At 41.5% G+C, this 13,668-nt stretch overlaps 1 protein-coding gene across 1 annotated transcript in view; it reads left to right on the forward strand.

The window, feature by feature from the left end:
* The window catches only part of Osbpl11 (oxysterol binding protein like 11), a 105,291-nt gene that overhangs the window by 43,447 nt on the left and 48,176 nt on the right, over positions 1 to 13,668 (forward strand). Inside the window, exon 5 of the mRNA XM_045148015.1 lies at positions 3,225 to 3,401. Within this exon, the coding sequence (XP_045003950.1) occupies positions 3,225 to 3,401 (177 nt within the window). The remainder of the gene's footprint in view (positions 1 to 3,224; positions 3,402 to 13,668) is intronic.

Below are 13,668 nucleotides of genomic sequence, written 5' to 3' on the forward strand. Positions count from 1 at the left end.
GGCCAGACCCAGCTTTTTAAGTAGGTTCTGGGGAGTTGAACTTGGTGGTTTCCAGCTTGAGAGGTCCTCAGGGTTACACAGCAAGCTTTCTTAACCACGGAACCATCTTCCCAGCCCTTTGTTTTCTTTTTTCTCTTGGTTTTGTGAGGTAGACTGTATCTGTGTAGGCGAAACTGGTCTTAAACTCTATTCTCCTGCCTCATCTTCCATCTACCTAATAGACATTTGCCCCCACTTTCAACCTGATCTCTCTTTTTCTTTCTGTTTATTTGTTGTTTCAAGATTGGGTCTTGCTGTAGCCCAGGCTGACCTGCCTAGAGTTCACTATGTAGTCTCAGACTGGCCTCCTACCTCTGCCTCACGAGTACTGGGATTAAAGGCATGTGCCCCTGTGCTCGGCCTCTTTTCTTTCATATGTATGTTTATACTTTTTCTTTTCTTTTCTTTTCTTTCCTTCTCTTTTTTTTTTCGAATTAGGGTCTCACTCTAGCCCAGGCTGACCTGGAATTCTGAGGCTGGCCTTGAAATCATGGGGATCCTCCTACCTCTGCCTCCTTAGGGATCAAAGGTGTGCACCACCACACCTAGCCTTGTATATACATTTTTGAAATTTGATTTTTTTGGGATTGGATCTCAACCTGTAGCCCAGGCTGGGCTGGAACTCACCACATAGCCCAAGGTGGCCTTGAGCTCACAGCAGTTCTCCTTCCTCAGCCTTCCAAGTGCTCTCTCACAGGTGCCGGCTGGCTGTGTTTGTTTGCTTGCTTGTTTGTGTGAGACAGAGTGTCGCTGTAGCCCAGGCCGCCTTCTGACTCAAGGCGGTCATTCATCAGCCTCCAACTAAGGGAGCTTTATTTTCTTCTTTTTTTCTCTTTTGGAATATTTTCTTTCTTTCTTTCTTGGAGAGATAGATAGGTAGATTCATACATTCTTACTTACTTACATACATACATACATACATACATACATACATAATACACAGATAGGTTCTAGGACCCTGCCTTGAAAAACACAAAATAAACAAACAAAAAAAAACCTTGAAGTTAGAAAAATCTTGCTATGCTAATATACTTTAAGGATATGAAAAATTCTAAGAATACAAAGCTGAAAATGTCATTTTTAAAATAAATTACCAGTTTTTTAAATGGTATGTGAAATAGTCAAACTTGAATAGCTTAAGTTTTCCCTTAAGAAATATTCCTAAATCAAGGCTGGGCGTAGTGGTTGATGCCTTTAATCCCAGCACTTAGGAGGCAGATGTAGGAGTATTGCCTTGAGTTCAAGGCCACCCTGAGACTCCATAGTGAATTTCAGGTCAGCCTGGGCTACAGTGAGACCCTACCTCAAAAGACCGCCCCCCCCAAAAAAAAAGAAAGAAAGAAAGAAATGTTCCTAAATCAAATTTGGGGTCAATTTAATTTTTAAAATTACACATGTATAAACAAAGACTCAAGTGTATGGTAGGAATACAGGATTTTGGGGTTCAGGAGAGGTCCCCAATTTGTGAGCCTCAAGTTTGGGTTCTATTGTACTTTTAACAAAGAATTGACATAGACAGCCTGAAGAAGGATAAATTATGAAGCATATTTAGGGAGAAATCACAAATTGTGGGGTTTATTTATCTTAAATGTTTTATTTATTTATTTGAGACAGAGAGGGGGGAGGGAGGGAGGAAGGGAGGGAGAAAAATATGGACATACCAGGGCATCCTGCTGCTGTAAAGGAATTCCAGATGCATGTATCACTTTGTGTATCTGGCTTTACATGGGTACTGGGGAATCGAACCTGGGTCCTTAGGCTTTGCAGGCAAGTGACTTAACCACTGAGCCATCTCTCCAGCCCCAGTTGTGGGGTTTATTTAAGGGTTATTGTGATTTAGGAAGACTAGAGCAGAGTCATAAACACAGGAAGTAGGAAACATGCTCTTAATGTGGAAACACTGCCTAGTTCATACTATTCATATAAGAGCAATTAAGGAGGTTTCTCTGGAAAAAACTGGAGTAGAGCTGCAAGCACATGAAGGGGAATTAAAAGGACAATTATTGAGGCTCATGGCAAAATAAGAGGGAAAATATCAAAGCAGAGACCAAGAAATTCAGAGGATGAATAAGTAATGAGGAGAGTTACACTCATGATTACCCCAAGATTCAGGAAATCACACAGGTAGTGGGCCTGGAGTTAGTGAGAGCACCCACGTGGTAGATCTAGAGCGTAAGGAAAATACACATGGGTTAGATTCAGAGACCATAGGAAAGTCATGCATGTAACCAAAGTGAGAAGTTACCCCAAACTATAAAGCAGAGGCAAGCAGAAGCGTTTCTCAGGCCAAGAAGCAATGTCATGCTCTCCGCTGCCAGCCAGGCCGGCTGAGGGTGAAGCCGTACTCACGTGTATCCACAGAGCCCGTGGGTTAGGCCAGGAGATTCCCACAGACAAAAAAGCAAGTCAGGAGGATGAGAGCCTTTATATGCAAAAGGAAGCCTCAGTTGGTTTGTAGATTTGGAGGACCGATCCCTGGGTCAGTCCATGGGGGCCTTCTATCTAGACAGTGCACTACACCGTGGGCAGCAGGGGCACTAGATCGGACTTGATCAGACATGAGGTCTGTTTCCGTCAAGAGCTCTATTCTTGTCCCAGGACAGGTGGCATGTGGAGTAGCATCTCAATCTTTGTGGGCTTTAGTCTCTAGCTGAACTACCTAAAAGAGCTAGTTTTCTCCAGTCCTCCTTCAGTAGCGTGATGGTGAGAGAGCTTACCATTAAAAAAGCAAAAAAAAAAAAAAAGGCTGGAGAGATGGCTTAGCGGTTAAGCGCTTGCCTGTGAAGCCTAAGGACCCCGGTTCGAGGCTCGGTTCCCCAGGTCCCACGTTAGCCAGATGCACAAGGGGGCGCACGCGTCTGGAGTTCGTTTGCAGAGGCTGGAAGCCCTGGCGTGCCCATTCTCTCTCTCTCCCTCTATCTGTCTTTCTCTCTGTGTCTGTCGCTCTCAAATAAATAAATTAATTAATTAAAAAAATTTTAAAAAGCAAAAAAGGAACTATTAAGCCAGGTGTGGTGGTGGTGCACACCTTTAATCCCAGCACTTGGGAGGCAGAGGTAGGAGGACTGCCATGAGTTCGAGGCCACCCTGAGACTACGTAATGAATTCCAGATCAGCCTGGACTAGAGTGAGACCCTACCTCAAAACACACACACACAAAAAGCATTGTTTTCTTTTTCTAACAGAATAACCCTCCTCTGAAGTCTCGGAGCTTCTCCCTTGCATCTAGTGGCAATTCTCCTATCTCCCAGAGGAGACCAAGTCAAAATGCCATCTCTTTTTTTAATGTGGGACATTCCAAACTGCAGGCAGTGAACAGAAGAGTTCACTTACCACCAGACCATCTTGTGGAAGTCAGAGAAGTAAGTATAATTTGAAGTGAAGTTGAAATGCACAAAAGTATCTTGTCTGTCTGTTGTGTGAAAACATTGTAAATACTGTTTATATCTTCTGCTGCCTTTGGCTTTTTTTTTTTTTTTTGATTGTTTGTTTGTTTTGAGGTAGGGTGTTGCTCAACCCAGGCTGACCTTGTCTCAACAGAAAACAAAACAAAAAAAACCCAAAGATCATTAAGCCTAGTGGGAAAGCTCTGTAGCTTAAACCAGTGGCTCATCTTTTTGTAACTGATATACAGGTTAGGGGCCGGGGAAGTAGCTCAGTGGTTAAAGGTGTTTACTTGCCAAGCCTGCTGGTCCAGATTTAATCCCTAGCACCTACATAAAGTGTGATACAAAGTGGCTCATGCGTCTGTGACCTCAGTGACAATGTAGGTGGAGCTAGGAGAATCTGGAGCAGCCAGTGTGACAGCCTTTGCAGCCTGGCAGTTTGTTTACAGCAGCAATGACTGTCTCCAGAGAGTCGGCACATAGACACCTGGAAGTTGTCTGTGACCCCCGCATGCAAAACCCCCTCACGTGCAGAAATAAAATGTTTAAAAGACATGCTGTGTAGGCTAGGGTTCGAAGCTCAGTAGTGGACCTAGCATGCACACACATAACAGACAAATTGATGCATAGAAATTTAAAACAAGTACGTACAACAAAATTTAAACACATATACGTAACATAGTTAAAATCATACATTTTTTGTCTTTTAAAGTTTTTATTTATATATTTGAGACAGAGAGAGAGAATGGGCACACCAGGGCCTCCAGCCACTGCAGATGAACCCCAGATGCATGTGCCACCGTGTGCATCTGGCTTACATGGGTTCTGGGGAGTCAAACCTGAGTCCTTAGGCATTGTAGGCAAGTGCCTTAACTACTAAGTCGTGTCTCCAGCCCCTGATAATGTTGTTTTTTTTTTTTTAAATATTTTCTGTTCATTATTTATTTATTTATTTGAGAGCGACAGACACAGAGAGAAAGACAGATGGAGAGAGAGAGAATGGGCGCACCAGGGCTTCCAGTCACTGCAGATGAACTCCAGACGCGTGCGCCCCCTTGTGCATCTGGCTAGCGTGGGACCTGGGAACTGAGCCTCGAACCAGGGTCCTTAGGCTTCACAGGCAAGCACTTAACCACTAAGCCATCTCTCCAGCTCCCCCCGATATTGTTTTATATCACTCTTTCTTTTTTTTTAATTTTTATTAACATTTTTGTTTGGTTTTCGAGGTAGGGTTTCACTCTAGCTCAGGCTGACCTGGAATTCAGTTTGTATCTCAGGGTGGCCTTGAACACACGGCAGCCCTCCTACCTCTGCCTCCTGAGTGCTGGGATTAAAGGTGTGTGTCACCATGCCTGGCGTAATTTTTATTGATTTTAAAATTTATTTTATTTTATTATTATCTGAGGGAGAGGAAGAGGTAGTAGAGAGAGAGAATGGGTGCTCAGGGCCTCTAGCCACTGCAAATGAACTCTAGACGCATTTGCCACCTTGTGCGTTGTCTGGCTTTATGTAGGCGCTGGGTAATTATACCTGGATCCTTAGGCTTTGCAGGTAAGCTGAACCATCTCCCCAGCCCCTATTATTCATTCATTCATTTATTTATTTATTTATTTTTATTTTTTACTTTTTTGGGGGGGACTGAAGTAGGGTCTCACTCTAGCCCAGGCTGACCTGGAATTCACTCAGGAGTCTCAGGGTGGCCTCGAACACACAGCGATCCTCCTACCTCGGCCTCCCAAGTGCTGGGATTAAAGATGAGCACCACCATGCACGACCCTATTTATTTATTTATTTATTTTTATTTTTTTTTCTTTTTTTTAATTTTTATTAACATTTTCCATGATTATAAAATATATCCCATGGTAATTCCCTCCCTCCCCACCCCCACATATTACCTCCCCATTACAATCATTGTAATTACATATACAATATCAATCTATTAAGTATCCTCCTCCCTTCCTTTCTCCACCCTTTATGTCTCCTTTTCAACTTACTGGCCTCTGCTACTAAGTATTTTCATTCTCACACAGAAGCACAGTCATCTGTAGCTAGGATCCACATATGAGAGAGAACATGTGGCGCTTGGCTTTCTGGGCCTGGGTTACCTCACTTAGTATAATCCTTTCCAGGTCCATCCATTTTTCTGCAAATTTCATAACTTCATTTTTCTTTACCGCTGAGTAGAACTCCATTGTATAAATGTACCACATCTTCATTATCCACTCATCTGTTGAGGGACATCTAGGCTGGTTCCATTTCCCAGCTATTATAAATTGAGCAGCAATAAACATGGTTGAGCATGTACTTCTAAGGAAATGAGATGAGTCCTTTGGATATATGCCTAGGAGTGCTATAGCTGGGTCATATGGTAGGTCAATCTCTAGCTGTTTTAGGAACCTCCACACTGTTTTCCACTATGGCTGGACCAGATTACATTCCCACCAGCAGTGCAGAAGGGTTCCTTTTTTTCCACATCCCCGCCAACATTTATGATCATTTGTTTTCATGATGGTGGCCAATCTGACAGGAGTGAGATGGAATCTCAATGTAGTTTTAATCTGCATTTCCCTGATGACTAGTGATGTAGAACATTTTTTTAGATGCTTATATGCCATTCGTATTTCTTCCTTTGAGAACTCTCTATTTAGCTCCATAGCCCATTTTTGATTGGCTTGTTTGATTCCTTATTATTTAACTTTTTGAGTTCTTTGTATATCCTAGATATTAATCCTTTATCAGATATATAGCTGGCGAAGATTTTTTCCCATTCTGTAGGTTGCCTCTGTGCTTTTTTCACTGTGTCCTTTGCGGTGCAAAATCTTTGTAATTTCATTAGGTCCCAGTGGTTAATCTGTGGTTTTATTACCTGAGCAATTGGGGTTGTTTTCAGAAAGTCTTTGCCAAGACCAATATGTTGAAGGGTTTCCCCTACTTTTTCCTCTAGCAGTTTCAAAGTTTCTGGTCTGATGTTAAGGTCTTTAATCCATTTGGACTTAATTCTTGTGCATGGCGAGAGAGAAGAATCTATTTTTATCCTTCTGCAGATATTTATCCAGTTTTCAAAACACCATTTGCTGAAGAGGCTGTCTCTTCTCCAATGAGTATTTTTGGCATTTTTATCGAATATCAGGTGGCTATAGCTACTTGGGCTTACATCTGGGTCCTCTATTCTGTTCCACTGATCTACATGTCTGTTTTTGTGCCAGTACCATGCTGTTTTTGTTACTATGTCTCTGTAGTATAGGTTAAAATCAGGTATGGTGATACCACCAGCCTCTTTTTTTGTTGCTCAGTATTATTTTAGATATTCGAGGTTTTTTGTGATTCCAAATGAATTTTTGGATTGATTTTTCTATTTCCATGAAGAAAGCCTTTGGAATTTTCATAGGGATTGCATTAAATGTGTAGATTGCTTTAGGTAAGATTGCCATTTTCACGATATTGATTCTTCCAATCCAGGAACAAGGGATGTTTCTCCACTTTCTAGTGTCTTCTGCAATTTCTCGCTTGAGTGTTTTAAAGTTCTTATTGTATAGATTCTTTACTTCCTTGGTTAGGTTTATTCCAAGGTATTTTATTTTTTTGATGCAATTGTGAATGGGAGTGATTCTCTGATTTCATCCTCTGTGTGTTTGTTGTTAGCATATATGAAGGCTACTGATTTCTGTGTATTTATTTTGTATCCTGCTACATTGCTGTAGGTTTTGATCAGCTCTAACAGCTTGCTAGTAGAGTCTTTAGGGTCCTTTATGTATAGAATCATGTCATCTGCAAATAATGATAACTTGATTTCTTCCTTTCCAATTTGTATCCCTTTTATGTGTGTCTCTTGCCTTATTGCTATGGCTAAGACTTCCAAAACTATATTAAATAGAAGTGGGGACAGTGGACACCCTTGTCTTGTTCCTGATTTTAGTGGAAAAGCTTCCAGTTTTTCCCCATTTAGTAATATGTTGGCTGTAGGCTTGTCATAAATAGCCTTTATTATATTGAGATATGTTCCTTCTATTCCCAGTCTCTGTAGGACTTTTATCATGAAGGGATGTTGGATTTTGTCAAATGCTTTCTCTGCGTCTAATGAGATGATCATGTGATTTTTGTCCTTCACCCCGTTTATGTAATGTATTACATTTATAGATTTGTGTATGTTGAACCATCCCTGCATCTCTGGGATAAAGCCTACTTGGTCAGGGTGAATGATCTTTTTGATATACTCTTGTATTCTGTTTGCCAATATTTTGTTGAGAATTTTTGCATCTATGTTCATGAGGGAGATTGGTCTGTAATTTTCTTTTTTTGTTCTATCTTTGCCTGGTTTTGGTATCAGGGTGATGCTGGCCTCATAGAAGGAGTTTGGTAGAATTCCTTGTTTTTCTATTTCCTGGAAAAGCTTAAGAAGCAATGGTGTTAGCTCTTCCTTAAAAGTCTGGTAAAATTCAGCAGTGAATCCATCCGGGCCTGGGCTTTTTTTAGTTGGGAGATTATTGATAACTGTTCGGATCTCCATGTTTGTTATAGGTCTATTTAAGTGATTAATCTCATTTTGATTTAATTTAGGTAGGTCATATAGATCAAGGAAATCATCCATTTCTTTCAGATTTTCATACTTTGTGGAGTATATGCTTTTATAGTATGTCCCTATGATATTTTGAATTTCTCTGGAATCTGTTGTGATGTTACCTTGTTCATCTCTGATTTTATTAATTTGTGTCTCTTCTCTCTTTCTTTTGGTCAGATTTGCTAAGGGTTTATCAATCTTGTTTATCCTTTCAAAGAACCAACTCTTTGTTTCATTAATTCTTTGGATTATTCTTTTTGTTTCTATTTCATTAATTTCTGCCCTAATCTTTATTATTTCTTCCCGTCTACTGATTTTTGGTTTGCCTTGTTCTTTTTCCAAGGCTTTAAGGTGAAGCATTAGGTCGTTTACTTGCGACCTTTCTAATTTCTTAATATAGGCACTTAAGGCTATAAATTTACCTCTTAGAACTGCCTTCATTGTGTCCCAGAGATTTTGGTATGTTGTGTTCTCATTATCATTTGACTCTATAAATTTTTTGATTTCCTTTTTGATTTCTTCATTGACCCACTCATCATTTAGTAGTGTATTGTTTAGTTTCCAGGATTTTGTGTATGCTCTATAGCCTTTCTTGCTACTGATTTGTAGTTTAATTCCATTGTGGTCAGATAGAATGCAAGGAATTATTTCAATTTTCCTGAATTTGTTAAGATTTGCTTTGTGTCCTAATATATGGTCTATTTTAGAGAATGTTCCATGTGCTGCTGAAAAGAATGTATATTCTGTAGCCTTTGGATGAAATGTCCTGTATATATCTGTTAGGTCCATTCCTTCTATGACCTCATTTAGTCCAGATGCCTCTCTGTTTATTCTTTCCCTGGATGACCTGTCAATTGATGAGAGTGGGTCACCCACCACCACTGTGTTTGGTGTTATCTGTGACCTTAGTTCTAATAGTGTTTGTTTGACGAATTTGGGAGCCCCCATGTTAGGTGCATATATGTTTAGGATTGTAATGTCCTCCTGTTGGAGTGTGCCCTTAATCAGTATAAAGTGACCTTCCTTATCCTTCTTGACTAACGTCGGACTAAAGTCTACCCTGTCTGATATTAGGATAGCAACCCCTGCTTGTTTTCTAGGCCCATTTGCTTGAAACACCGTCTTCCAACCTTTCACCCTAAGGTAATGTCTATCCTTTGTAGAAAGGTGAGTTTCTTGGAGACAACAAATTGTAGGATCCTGCTTTTTAACCCAGTCTGCAAATCTATGTCTTTTCGTTGGGGCATTGAGACCGTTGATATTAAGAGATATTATTGAAAGGTGTGTATTTATGTTTGCCATTTTTTTGTGTGTGTGTGTTTCTGGTTCTACCTGTGCTCTCTTCTGTTAACTGGTATTTGGGTATAGCTGGTTTTTTCTAGGTTCCTTATATGTGTGCTTTTCCTTTTGTTCAGCATGGAGGATTCTATCAAGTATTTTCTGTAGAGCTGGTTTTGTCTTCAAATACTCCTTTAACCTGCTTTTGTCATGGAATGTCTTTATTTCTCCATCTATTTGAATGAATAACTTTGCAGGATAAAGTAACCTTGGTTGACAGTTGTTATCTTTCAGAACTTGGAATATATCACTCCAAGCCCTTCTGGCTTTAAAAGTTTGTGTTGAATAATCTGCTGTAATCCTGATGGGCTTGCTTTTGTAGGTAACTTGATTTTTCTCTCTAACTGCTTTCAATATTTTTTCTTTGGTGTGTGTGTTTGGAAGTTTGATTATAATATGGCGAGGAGAGGTTCTTTCTGGGTTTTGTCTGGCTGGGGTTCTAAAGGCTTCCTGTATCTGTATTGGCACCTCTTTCCCAATTTGGGGGAAATTTTCCTCTATGATTTTGTTGAAGATGCCTACTATGCCTCTGGAGTGGAGTTCTTCTCCTTCTACTATGCCCTGAATTCTTATATTGGATCTTTTCATAGTGTCCCGAATATCTTGAAATTCCCACTCATACTTTTCTGTATGTTTGTCTTTCTCTTTGTTGGACTGCATTAGGTCTGCCACCTGGTCTTCTAGCTTAGATATTCTGTCCTCTCCCTCATCCATCCTACTGGTGAGATTTTCTACAGAGTTTTTTATTTCATTAACTGTGTTCTTCATTGCTAGTAATTCTGACTGGTTTTTCTTTATTATTTCTATTTCCCTATTTATGTCTTGTATTGCCTTCTTTATTTCATTAAATTGGTGTCCTGCCTCTTCTTTGATTCCTTTGATTTCCTCTTTGATTTCTTCTTTGATTGTTTTCATGTGTTCTTTGACCTCTTTGAGCATATTTATAATTATTCTTTTGAACTCTTTCTCAGGCATTTCCTCTAACTCTTTCTCACTGGAGGACATTTCTGATGCATTAATACTTTTAGGTGGATTTATATCATCTTGCTTTTTAGTGTTTCTTGTGTTATAATGTATATATTTTTGCATCTTGGATTAAGTTAATGCTTGGTTTTTCTAGCTAGCTGTGTATTCTTAGCTGTATCAATTGATTTGATGTAATATATTTTCAGGGTAGGACCTTAAGGTGTTAGGTGTGGCTCTTAAGACTCTCAGAGTATCTACAAAGATGTTCTTAGGGGTTGAGATTCCCTGCTATAGGAGTATTCAAGCAGGCTGAGTGGAATAAAATACAGGTAGATTCTAAAATTTAACTAAACACTGTACACATTCAATCAAAAACAGCCCCGAGTATGTATGCAAGAGTAGTTATTATAATGACCAGATCCTCTGTCAACAAAGAGGTTTAGATTTCTGGTCTGTTGAGGGATCCAAGTCAGCTTGTGACCAAGTGAGACCCTTCCCTGGTGCAGTCCCAGTTACCTTGGGTGATTTTGGTCTCAGTCAAGTTGCTGCCTGGGTCGTCGGGCTGCTGTTCTGATTTGTGGAGCTGGGCACTTGCTTTTCCTACGGGGCAAACTGAGCCGCTGCTGCTGCCTCTGCTGCTGCCATAGCTGCCACTGCTGAAGCCACCACTGCTGCTGAAGCTGCTGCTGCTGTGTCCGCTGCTGCTGGGGCCGCTGTTACCGGTGCTGAAGCCGCTGATGTTGCTGCCGAACTCTGCTCCTGTTTGGGTCCCGTTGTCAGCACAAGTTGGCGTGGTTGGGTCCCGGGCCACTGCTCTGTTCGCTGGAGCTGGGCTCAGGCATTGGGGGAGGGGAGGGAGCCGCTGCTGCTCTGGTTGTATCGCTGCTCCACGTGTTCTTCTACCTTGCGGTCTGCTCCTCCGCTGCTTGCTGCCGCTCTCCCCTCACGTTTCCGAGTTGCGGAGAGCGAGGTGTGAGGGAAAATCCCGCACCTGGCTTTTCCTGCGGCTCGAGCCGAGCCTGGCGGCTTTCTGCTGCACTGCGGCCGCGGCGGTTGGCCGAGATGCCGGAGCTGCTTTTCCCGCCTGTGCAGGCTCTGGATGCTCTATAACTCTTCTACTTCTCCGCTGCCGCCTCAATTTCCTATACACCTCACTTTTTAGTAAAAGTGTGTATTTTGCTGAGTTTTTTTGGTCTTTTTCCTCCCTAGGCTGCTTTGGTGTGGTACCTACGCCGCCATCTTAACCGGAACTTCTTCCACTTTTTCTTCTTTCTTGTTGGGAGGTGTTCCTGGCGTAAGGTCTCACTCTAGCCCAGGCTGACGTGGAACTCGTGTAGTCCCAGGGTGACCCCAAGCTCATAGCAACCCCTTCACCTCTACTTCCCAAATGCTGGGACTAAAGGGTTGCACTTCCATGTCCTTTTTTTCCTTTTTAAAAATATTTTTATTTATTTATTTACAAAGAGAGAGAATGGGTGTACCAGGGCCTCTAGTTGCTGCAAATGAACTTCACATGCATGTTTTGTACTTCTGCCTTTACACTGGTACTGGGGAATCAATCCTGGGTCTTTAGGCTTTGCAAGCAGCAGCTTTAACCATGAGCCATCTTTTTTTGTTGTTTTTTTCAAGACAGGGTCTCACTCTAGCCTAAGTTGACCTGGAATTCACTATGTAGTCTCAGGGTGGCCTCGAACTCACGGTGATCCTCCTACCTCTGCCTCCAGAGTGCTGTGATTAAAGGCATGTGCCACCTCGCCTAGCTATTTTTCCTTTTTTTACAAAAATAATTCTAGGCTGGAGAAATGGCTTAGCGGTTAAGGCATTTGCCTGAGAAGCCTAAGGACTCATGTTCTATTTTCTAGGTCGCACGTGAGCCAGACACACAGTGATGCCCACGCACAAGGGGTCACACGTGTCTAGAGTTCAGTTACATGGCTGGAGGCCCTGGTCCTCCTAACCTCTGTCTCTCCCTTCCTCCCATTCGCTCGCTCTCTCTCTTGCATTAAAAAAAAAAAAAAGGCCAGTCTATTGGTCTTGCTTCAAAAAACAAAATTCTTTCTGTTATTTTGCTCTATTAAATGATTTTTTAAAATTATAATTTAGGTGGCTGGAAAGGTGGTTCAATGGCTAAAGGTACTTGCTTGCAAAATATGCAGGCCCAGAATCAATTCCCCAGTACCTACACAAAGCCAGGTATATGAAGTGGTTCATACCTCTGGAGTCCTTTACAATGGCAGGAGGACCTGGCTACCTTCTTTCTCTCTCTTTCTAATATGAATATATATATATATGTATGTATGTATGTGTATGTGTATATATGTATGTATGTATGTATATGTGTGTGTATGTATGTGTGTGTACACACACACACACACACACACACACACACAATGTAAATAATAAATACTATTTATTGTAAGAGTTCAAGTCTACCCAGAGACTACATAGTGTATTTTAGGTCAATCTGGGCTAGAGTGAAACCCTACCACTAAAAAATATTTTTTTAAAGTCAAAACAGGGCTGGAGAGATGGCATAGTGGTTAAGGCACTTGCCTGCAAAGCCAAAGGACCCAGGTTCAGTTCCCCAGGACCCACATAAAGCCAGATATACAAGGTGCTAGAAACATCTGCAGTTCATTTGTAGCAGCTAAAGGCCCTGGAACTTCCATTCCCCTACCCCCTCTTTCTCTCAAATAAATAAATACTTTAAAAAAAAAAAAAAGCAGTAATGAAAAATGTCCCTTTTCACCCTGGTGGTCAGGCTGGGAGCGGGACTCTTACAAGTACAAAAACCCAGGTGCAGTTTTGCTTGCAAATTCAAGGGCCAGGGAGGAGAACCAAAAAACAGTTTCTTCCTGTGAGTTCAAGTTGGCGTTTTCTCTATTTCTCCTATTTAGGCCAATCAGCCTGGGCTCCGAGGAGGAATCCACCCATGCCTGGGCAGAGTGTGTGCTGAAAAGAGATCTGATTGGGTGGGATGGGTTAACTTTAGCGTCCTGCAACTGAAGCAGGTGGGACAAGCTGAGGTGGACATGGCAAGGGTGTGAGGGAAGACTCCTACCTCAAAGGCTTCCCTAACTGCCTGCTTAAAGCTGCCTAAAGCCAGTCTTGGTGGTTCACGCCTTTCATCCCAGCACTTGGGAGAGAGCGGTAGGAGAATCACTACGAGTTGGAGGCCAGTTTGGGATTACATAGTCAATTCCAGGTTTGCCTGGGCTAGAATGAGACCCTACCTCAAAAAAGTAAAAAAAAAATGTATTAAACTCTTTTAGCCTGAAAAATTTATAATTTAGTACTTGCTCGAACCACAGTAACAGTAAACCAATAAAACAGCCTAACCAGAAAGTTAGGTTAGGGAAGAGGAAGCAGTTAAACCACCAT

The sequence above is a fragment of the Jaculus jaculus genome, chromosome 4, assembly GCF_020740685.1.
Source record: "Jaculus jaculus isolate mJacJac1 chromosome 4, mJacJac1.mat.Y.cur, whole genome shotgun sequence".
NCBI lineage: Eukaryota > Metazoa > Chordata > Mammalia > Rodentia > Dipodidae > Jaculus > Jaculus jaculus.